The sequence below is a fragment of the Miscanthus floridulus genome, chromosome 17, assembly GCF_019320115.1.
Source record: "Miscanthus floridulus cultivar M001 chromosome 17, ASM1932011v1, whole genome shotgun sequence".
Taxonomy (NCBI): Eukaryota; Viridiplantae; Streptophyta; class Magnoliopsida; order Poales; family Poaceae; genus Miscanthus; species Miscanthus floridulus.
In genome coordinates, this window is record NC_089596.1 from 62,389,716 (window position 1) to 62,400,569 (window position 10,854).

Sequence of the window (10,854 nt, forward strand, 5' to 3'; positions counted from 1 at the left end):
GCTTGTCTCATGAGCAAAAAATTAGGGCATCCTACCAAGAAATGTCCAATATACAAAGAGGCAAGAAAGGAAGCCCAAGTTGCAACAAGAAGATGCTATGGATGCAATGAGATAGGCCACAAGGTTGATAGATGTCCATACAAGCAAAACAAGCATAGAGCAAACAAAGGCCGCATATGCTATGCTTGTAGAAGAAAGGGGCATCTAAGCTATGAATGCCCAAATGGTAATCCTCCTAAGCTGAACACATTTATTTATAATGATAAGCTTAGAAAGACCACAAATGGAGTTAGCACTAGCAAGGTGATGTGTTCACCACAAACTAGTGCTAAAGCCATTTGGGTGCCTAAGCACTTGTTGACTAACCCAAAAGGACCCAACAAGAGTGGATACCAAAGTGTGCTTAGATTAATGATGTAGGTACTTGGTGATGAGATGAAGGCTTCGGGGTGGTTAAGCAAGTAATTTGATAATATTCACTTAATCTATCAACCAATTCTTATCATAATCTCTTATATGGTTGACCTAAAGGTAATTCAATGAATATATCATATATTTCATCCTCACCATTGGTAACAAGTACCTAAACCTTATAGGATAGCCACCTTGTTCGTTTTGTGTTCAATAGTTCACAAATAGGCATATTTGTGAAATATTGAAAGTGGCTAATTGAAAAGTATTTTATTTTGCCATATGATGCTTTTAATGGCTTTCTAGTGGAGCAATTTATTTGTTGAGATGCAGGGCATAAAATAAATACTATCGCTAAAATAAAGAATCACAAGCAGTGGGTTATTTGCTTCTGTCCTGCACCTATCGGACGTGTCCGGTATTACTATCGGATATGTCCTGGACAGGGATAGAAAGCAAGTGTTTCTATTCTGCGTATTCCAGAGTGTCCGGTATACATACCAGACGTGTCCGGTATTGCAGGAACCAGAACACTGATAGGATTACAACTGAGTCTTTGATCCACATATTTTCATATATCCTCAATTTATTCAGAAGCTTGTGATTTACCAAATCTAAGTAAATTGTGAGCATCTCTTGAACTCAAATTCTAAATATGGCAAATTATTTGGTTGTGGTTCAAAATAGAAAATTAACTCACAAATTCTTAATAGAATAAATTACTAATTGAAAGTCATTCAAATTACTTAAAGCACTTATGTAGGGGGAGCTCAATTTTTATTTTGCACCTTGTGGACTAACAAATTTATCTAGCACTCTTTGTAGTCCTTTGGATGAAAAAGTGATTTCGTATCTAGCATGATTATTTAGCAATTAAGGTCAACATAAAGATTATCATGCTATGTATCTTCTTAGTGGTATTCTTGTGGGCTCAAGTCAAAGGTATGTTTTTACATACATGTATTGTAAGTGCATCTAAGGCCCTTTATATGTTAGAATCGGCACTTGTGTGACATAGGAGAGATGTTTTTCAAAACTCATTACTAGCATGAGTAGGTTGTGTGAATTTGAAAAACTATTTGAATCTTGATCTTTATGAGCTAGCCTTGTCATGTGATAATTATAGCTCTCCTTGATTGTTTGATTGGCTAATTACACATGACATGTCTTTCTTAAGTCCACAATCTACTATGTCTCACAATCTCTCTCTCAAGTAATCAAAATCTATATATGCCAAATTGTGGGGTGTACGACCCCGGATACCCATGGCAGACCACATGGGCTGCGCCCCTAGGGGTGGCCCAGCCCACAAGAAGAAGCCTTGCGGGGCACGACTCTGCTCGGCGCCTTCCGCAAGACATCGAGAAGATATCCTGAAGATACTACGAGATCTGTTAGGATATGTATGATCCCAAGATTCCTGTAATTAGTTATTACTTTTCGATTATCTCTTAGATCTAACCGACTTATAACCTTGCCTCTCGGACTATATAAAGCGGGCAGGGACCCCCTCTAAAATCACGGCATATTATACGATAGCTAATACAAACCGACAGACCACAGGAGTAGGGTATTACATCATACTGACGGCCTGAACCTGTCTAACTCATGTGTCTCTGTTGCCTTCTTGTTCTTGATCTCACGCTCCTCTATCGATCAATCTACCTTCGTGGGATATCCCTCGGAGGACTGTCAACGATATTCTGTCGACAGTTGGCGCGCCAGGTAGGGGTGTGAGTGCTGTTTCCTTATCGAACAAGATGGTTTTTTCTACAGGCTCTTCGTCCCTTCCATAGCCCGACCAGATCTTCATGGTTGGATCCATCTCGTGGGTCATCAATGCTGACGGAGTCGGAGAGCTCCTCGAGCTGGAGCAGATCGGTTCTACGCCGACCACCCCCACACCTACAACTGCAGATCCGATCTCGGAGGTGATTATGAGATCTCTTTCGGCAATAACTCACCGTCCACTTCCTCACTACTAGAGGAGGCCGATCAACAATGATGATCTGATTGAATCCATCGATCGGGTCAGACTGAAGCTCGCCGATTATCTCTCCATCGCTGAATCGGCACTGAACACTCTGGTTCAGCGCCGACCACCCTCCGATCCAGATCTATCGGAGGGTGCTCGGGAAACTGCAAGAGCTATGGCCCTACCCTTTGGATTCTCCAACACCGCCGCCGCTTACCAGCATGCCTTAAGGGGCAAACTCGCCAACCAGATCGTTGTCTAGCTCTCGCCGGCTGTCAACACGCTACACTTAGGCCGGAGCCCTAGGGCGCACCTCCAGACCCTCCCAAAAGAAACTTCAGGCTCTGAGTCTCAGGGCTCTACGGAGACCCTCGTCGAAACCTTCTCCGATCAATTTCTCCTCCCACCCTTTTGGGGTGGTGCAATCTTTAACGTCAGCATCGACAACCCTCCTTGGAACGGTGAAACCGAGGAGGAGCGCATTGCTCGGGAGAGCCGAAACGTCAACCGCGCGCAGCGGCGAGAGAATGAGGCAGCCATCGCAAGGGCTGAGGCTGCTCAGAATAATTGGCTTGACTCTCAAGGAAGACCACTCCCGCTCTACCATGACCTCAATGAAGAATTTCTCCGCGTCGACAGCCACGACGTCTTTAAGACTCCAAGCGCCAATTTGGCAGTAGCCGCCAATGAGCTCGCTCATTTCCCCCAAACGCCCGAGCTCGCCAAGATCGCCGCCATGCTTAAAGTGGCTCACTATCAGGTCAATGAGATCTACGAGGATCAGAGACCTTCGTGCTCTAAGAGCACGATTCACCGATCAGCTACGCCGAGGTCCAATCGCCGCCTAAGTCAAAGCCATTTCGCCGACCAGTCATTACCTCTCTAAGGGGGACCTGGGGGGCATCATGCCGAACACCATCGCGAACATGACCAGGAGGTCGAACAAGATGCTAGAGTACATCTCAGCAACCTCCGGGATGCGCGGCAGTGTATCGAGCACCGTCGCTTTGGTTGCCACAAAGACAAAGTACGTCGCCGCCAGGATTACGAAAGGGAGTACGACAACTCGGACTCAGCCCTCGAGCCTATCCCTAACCACAACGCCGTAGATTACGGTGTCGACAATCCTGAGGGGCCTTTGGCTTTCACAAAGGCACTCTAAATGCTTTGATGGCCCCGTGGTTTTAAGATCACCAGGGTTGAGCCCTACGAAAGAAGAATGAACCCAACTCAGTGGCTGCAGGCTTATGCCACTATCGTCCGTGCCGCGGGAGGAGACACTAGCATTATGGCAAATTATCTCCCCGTCATGCTCACGCCACCCGCCATGAGCTGGTTCACTAGCCTTGCGCCGGACTCCATCGGCTCGTGGGAAGAGTTGAAGAAAGTCTTCACCGACAACTATATGGCCACGTGTACTCGACCCGGCACGAAGCATGATCTCAGCCACATCAACCAGAAGCCATCCGAGCTCCTCCGTAGCTACATCCGGTGTTTCTCCGAGATGAGGAACTCTATCCCCAACATCATGGAAGGTGAAGTCATCACCGCCTTTATTCGAGGACTCCACCATCGTGAGCTTCGCTCCAATTCAACCATAAGCCGCCAACCGGTATCGGCGAAATGATAACTACCGCAAACCAGTATGCCGATGCAGAGGAAGCCAAGGTGCGCTTCAACGAGGATGCAGGCACTCAGCGACCACCTCACCGATACGACGATCGCCCCGATGACCGATGTCACAATGACCACCGCCCCGACGACCGCAGCTATCATCGCGATAGCGCCCGTGATCGAACAGGAGGACACACGTCTAGCCAAAATCACCGCCGCCAGCCAGAACACATCTTCACCGCCGCTAGTCAACCTCGCGCCAAGTGTAACTATGATGAGCGGTACCAAAAGATACTCGATGGCTCATGCCCTCTTCACAAGAACGCCAAACACAAGATGAAGGACTGCATTGGTCTAGCCAGGGAGTTCCAGGACAAGAGGCTCGACGACGACGCCAACAATGGAACAGGAGGTCGTCGACCACCTGGGAACAACAACAATGTCTTTTAGGACCACGATAAGGTGGTCGCCACCATCTTCGGAGGCCTCGCCTCCACTGAGAGTCGAATGGAATGGAAGCTTGCCGCTCGACGAGTGCTCACCGTCACTTCAGAAGAAACTACCGCCGACCCCAGCTATCGCCCATGGTCCAAGATCCCCATCACCTTTAGCAGGGCCTACCAGTGGGCAGACATACCATATACAAGGCGTTTCCCCCTCGTCCTCAACGCAACCGTCTAGAAGGTGCTATTCAGAAAAGTCCTTGTTGATGGTGGCAGTGCTTTGAACCTACTCTTCGCCGGAGCCCTAAGGGAGTTGGGCCTCACGATATCAGATCTCACACCCTCGGACTCCTCCTTTTGGGGTGTGGTACCTAGAAGGGCATCCAGGCCACTTGGAGAGATCACCCTACTAGTACAGTTCGGCACAGCAAGCAACTACCGCATCGAGCATATCAACTTCTATGTCACCGACTTCGACACCGCCTACCACGCCATACTTGGCTGGCCAGCTCTGGCCAAATTCATGGCCGTACCGCACTACATGTATCTGGTGTTGAAGATGCCTTCGCCTATAGGAGTCCTGGCTCTGCGGGCCAACCTTTCTATCGCCTACGCCTACGAGACAGAGAGTCTCACCCTCGCCGAAGCCACTGACCTCTCCATCCAGATGGCTAGCGTGGTCGTCGAAGCCAAGATAGTACCCACCGATGACATGGAGATTCCAGAGCTAGAGCTTCCCCGCGCCTCCGCCAAGTCCAAGGAAATCAAGGAGGTTGGCCTCGGCCTCAATGACGCTTCCAAGACCATGAAGATTGGGGCTCACCTTGACCCTAAATTGGAAAGCGCGCTCGTCTCCTTCCTATGTGCCAACGCCGATGTGTTTGCTTGGAAACCTGCAGACATGCTGGGGGTACCACGGGAGAAGATCGAGCACTTCTTGAATGTCTCGCCGACTGCCAAACCGATCAAGCAGAAACTTCGCCGATTCGTGCCAGATAAGAAGGAGGCTATTAGGGTAGAAATAAAATGGCTCTTAGCTGCCGAGTTTATAAAAGAAGTGTATCATCCAGATTGGTTAGCAAACCATGTTCTCGTTCGAAAAAAGAATAAAGAATGGAGAATGTGCGTTGATTATACTGATCTTAACAAACACTGCCCTAAAGACCCCTTTGGCTTGCCTCGGATAGACGAGGTTGTAGACTCTACCGCCGGCTGCGAACTACTCTCTTTCCTTGACTGTTACTCCGGCTATCATCAGATCTCCCTCAAGGAAGAAGACTAGTTAAAGACGTCGTTCATTACTCCTTTCGGAGCATACTGCTACAAAACTATGTCCTTTGGACTCAAGAACGCTGGGGCTACCTATCAAAGTGCCATTTAGATGTGCCTCGACCAGCAAATCAGCCGCAACGTCGAAGCATACATTGATGATGTGGTCATCAAAACCAAGACAGCCGACAACCTTATCGCCGACCTCAAAGAAACCTTCGCCAATCTGAACAAGTACCGATGGAAGCTAAACCCTTCAAAGTGCATCTTTGGAGTTCTATCCGGTATACTGCTGGGCTACATCGTTAGTGCTCGAGGCATCGAGCCTAATCCTAACAAGGTCTCCGCCATCACCAATATGAAACGGCCAACATGTGTCAAGGATATACAAAAGCTTACAGGTTGCATGGCTGCTTTAAGCCGCTTCATATCACGCCTCGGCGAAAAAGGACTACCTTTCTTTAGGCTCCTCAAGGCCTCCGAGCACTTTTCCTGGTCGGAGGAGGCAGACTCAGCTTTTGAGCGGCTCAAGTTGTTCTTAACAAAGCCACCGATTATGATAGCGCCAAGGCCAGATGAGACTGCTAATATACATCGCCGCCACTTCTCACGTCATGAGCACAGCTATCGTCATCGAACGCGAGGAAGCTGGGCACGCTTACAAGGTGCAACGTTCGGTCTACTTTATCAGTGAAGTACTTAATGAGCCAAAAACTCGTTATCCTCAGGTACAAAAGCTGTTATATGCAATTCTGATTACGTCGCGCAAGCTCCGACATTACTTCGAATACTATAAGATCGCCATGGTCACTGAGTTCCCATTGGGGGACATTCTTTGCAACAAAGAAGCCAATGGCCGTATCATTAAATGGGCTGTTGAGCTCGGTACCTATTCCATTGAATTCAGAAGCAGACCTACCATTAAGTCATAGGTGCTCGCTGACTTCATCACTGAATGGACCGAGATCCAAGAGCCCATCGCTGCTGCTTGCGCCGAACACTGGGTGATGTACTTCGATGGCGCCCTTAACATCAACGGTGCTGGTGCGGGCATTTTGTTCATTACGCTAACCAAGGATAAGCTATGTTATGTTCTTCAGATATACTTCCCGGTCTCCAACAATGCCGTGGAATACGAAGCATGTCTCCATGGTCTTCGTATAGCCATCGAGCTCGGCGTCAAATGACTAATGGTGTACGAGGACTCCGCATTGGTTATCAATCAGCTCAACAAAGACTGGTCTTGTTCCAGCGAGAAGATGGATGCTTACTGCGCTGAAATCAGAAAGCTTGATGGAAAATTCTATGGTATCGAGTATCACCACGTGGTATGTGACCAAAATCAACTCGCCGACCACTTATCCAAGCTCGGTTCTTCTCACGCCGTGATCCCGCCGGGCATTTTTATTCAAGATCTCCTGGCACCATCCATCAAGGAAGATAAGGAAGTTGAAGAAGTTCCCCCTGTCGAGCAGTTGGTACTTGCGGTACCTTCGCTGGTTGCCGATTGGAGGGAACAATTCATCAAGTACCTCACCAGCACCGAAGTACCCATCAACAAGACTGAAACTGAATGTCTAGTACGTCGAAGCAAGCTTTACATGCTGGTGGACGGTAGCTTGATGAGGAAAAGTGCCAAGGAAGGGATACTGTAGAAATGCATCACCCAAGAGGAGGGAGCGAAGCTGCTTCTTGAAATTCACTCTGGTTCCTGCGACAACCATGCGGCCTCGAGAACATTGGTCGGCAAGACTTTCCGAGTAGGTTTTTATTGGCCCACAGCCATCATTGATGCAGAAGATCTCGTTCGACATTGTGAAGGATGTCAATTCTTCGCTAAGCAAATACACGTACCGGCGCAAGAGCTGCAAACCATCTCAGCCTCCTGGCCCTTTGCATGCTAGGGACTGGACATGATCGGGCCTTTCAAGCCAACACCAGGTGGTTTTCGGTACGTGTATGTCACCATTGACAAGTTCTCCAAGTGGATTGAATATAAACCGCTCGTCTCGGCTACTGCAAAAAAGGTAGTTGAGCTCTTTGAAGATATCATTTACAGATTTGGTCTGCCAAACAGCATCATCACCGATCTCAGAACTACATTTACTAGACATCACTTCTGGGACTTCTGCGAAGACCGTTGCATCTCCATCAAATATGTTTCTGTTGCCCATCCAAGAGCCAACGGTCAAGTCGAACGGGCAAACGGTATGATACTTGATGCCCTAAAAACGACTGTATCAGAAAGAAGAAAACCACCCGGGCAGATGGCTCAAGGAACTTCCAGCTGTAGTCTGGGGACTACGTACTCAAGCTAGTCGCAACACCGGCGTGACTCCATACTTTTTGGTCTACGGCTCAGAAGCCATACTACCAGCGGATGTTACTTTCCAAGCACCTAGAGTGGAAAACTATGATGAAGAGTAGGCCGAGGCTGTTCGGTTTGAGGACGTCGAGAGTGCTGAGGAAGAGTGCCTAATCACCTGTGTCTGTATAGCTAAGTATCTAGAAGGCTTGCGGAGGTACTACAACCGAAACGTCAAAGGTCGTTCATTTGCTGTTGGCGATCTCATCCTCTGCAGAAAACAAAAGACTGACGGTTTGCACAAGCTCTCTTCCCCCTGGGAAGGATCTTATATCGTCAAAGAGGTTACTCGACCAGGTTCCTATCGCCTAAGTGACTTAGAGGGAGTTGATGTTCCCAACTCGTGGCACATCGAACACCTTATACGTTTCTATTCTTGAAACACTACAGATATATACTCTACAAATTTATATTCAGTAATGTTTTTTGGTCTCCATAACATGTCTCCGTTTTGTCTCTATTGTGGATTAACAAACACTTATGGTCACCAAGCTATATGCTACTTCATAACGAACTCCAGTACGCAATCGCCGCAAAAATGCTGACCACTATTTCTCCAAAACGCCGAACACGTTTTCTCCAAAATGCCGAACACGTTTTCTCCAAAATGCCGAACACATTTTCTCCAAAACGCCGAACATGATTTCTCCAAAACGCCGAACATGTTTTCTCCAAAACGCCGAACACGTTTTCTCCAAAACGCCAAACATGATTTCTCCAAAATGCCGAACACATTTTCTCCAAAACGCCGAACATGATTTCTCCAAAATGCCAAACACGATTTCTCCAAAACGAAGACCACGTTTCCTCCAAAATGCCGAACATGATTTCTCCAAAACGCCAACCATGTTTTCTCCAAAACGCCGACCACGTTTTCTCCAAATCGCCAAACTCGATTTTTCCAAATCGCAGAGCATGTTTTCCATATAGCGAAAACATTCTTTGATGGGAGAGCAACATTTTTCTTTTTTTGTTCTCTTCAGAGATGACCCAGTCTTCGATTTCTCCCAACACGTGCTACGGGCTCCTCGCTCTGCGTTATGGATGGTCGGCTGCGGTCCTTTGGTCACACCTATTTTTCCAACATGTCTACAGCTCTGCGCTCGACGTTATGGATTATGGGTCAGCCAAGGCCGAGAGTTCAACATAGAATACATTGCTCGGACGCCGCTTGTGTTGCCTTTATCTCCGAGTTCATTTAACAACTACCGACCAGAACACGTTCAGCGCTGTTTTTATGGAAAAGACTACGCCACCAATTTTTTCCTACACGTGCCGTGGGCTCTGCGCTCTACGTCATGGGTGGTCGACTGCGGTTCCTAGGTCATGTCTGTTACTCCTACACGTGCATGGGCTCCACGCTCGACGTTATGGTCTATGGGCTAGCCAAGGCCATAGGGACCAACAGTAGACCAACTGGTTGGATGTTAGTTGAACTACGTATAACCGCGTCCAGTTTGAAACTTCGAAGATTATTTTGCCGAATTATAAGCAAACTGCATATATTACATATACAAGCACCTAATGACAAATATTTCAAAAGTATTTGTTTCTTGCACTTTCACACATTCAAACTATACTGTCAAGATATTACAGATGATGTCCACCAAGGAGATCATTATGCTTTGCCACTACCATCATTTTCTCCGAACAGGTATATATCGCCGGCCAACTTTTTCGCCGCGTCCTCCACCTCATCTTCAAGCCACTGGGTCTTCGCTTCGCTCAGCCCTTTGGCGTACCCGCCCCCTATCGCCTCCAGGTCAGTGGCTAGATAGTGGGATCGAACAACAGCAAGGGCGTGGGTAGCGGCAGAAACAACGGCGTCATAGTTGAAGCTCTTAAAGCTTTCCCACGCCGTCTTGCATCTTTCGATGATAATATCCGGGCGAGGTGGCCTACCGTCAGGATGAGGAGCAGTTTCTGGTTCGATGCAGTCGAGCACTGGTTTGATTCCGACAACTACGACGTCAAATTTGTTCCTCTAGGTACAGGCGTCTTGCTCCAACACATCGAATTGTGCCTTGACCCTCTGACGGTAGTCTGCATGCATTTTGAAGTTCCATCAGGGAAGACAATTACCTCAGCAGAAAACCCGACCGTGGGGCACTCACCGTCCAGCTCCTTGGTCAGTTTGTTCGCTCATTCCATCTCCTTCGCTTTCTCCTCCCGGAGTTGTTCGAGGGCCTGGCGCAGTTGACTGAGCTCTGCGTCTTGTTCTACAAGTACATCATTCATCACCAAAAGTAATCGTATCCAGCTATGTGAGGAATTTTTGTAGATCGAACGTACCTCTCTTCTCCTCAGAGATTTTTTGCAGCTTTTCCAATTGCTCGGAAGCATCTTTAAGTTGTGTAGAGGCAGTGATCAGCTGCTCGGACTTGCTCCAAAGTTGTTCTTTCATAGTCGCTAGTTGTTCAGACAGGACCCCATTCTGGTATTCTAGGTCCCGCGCATTGGACTCGGCAAGGTCTCACTCGCGTTGGGCCCTTTGAATATTCTTCTTCGAAAGGTTCATCGCATCCTTGAGTTTTTTGTTCTCCTCGACGAGGGGCTCCATCCTCTTAATCAACTGGTAATGGTGCTCGGCAGTTCGAGTTATCCCCTGGAAATGCACAATGCCAATGACAGAAGGAAACAAACAATGACAACGAAGAATTTTTGGGATCCAGTATCAACCTCGATTTGTTTTACTACTCCACCGAGGGTGGATTTCAGCCTCCTCATTTCTCTAGGGGTGTCCTCTTCCTCGACAACTACCACTTCGTCACTGCGCT

The 10,854-nt window shown here is 47.8% G+C and overlaps 1 protein-coding gene across 1 annotated transcript; it reads left to right on the forward strand.

Moving 5' to 3' along the window:
• Nucleotides 1-6,902: 6,902 nt before the first annotated feature.
• On the forward strand, nt 6,903-7,367 carry LOC136515696 (uncharacterized). Its single transcript, XM_066509215.1, has one exon. The coding sequence runs from the start codon at nt 6,903-6,905 to the stop codon at nt 7,365-7,367; it is 465 nt and encodes a 154-aa protein (XP_066365312.1).
• Nucleotides 7,368-10,854: the final 3,487 nt, after the last annotated feature.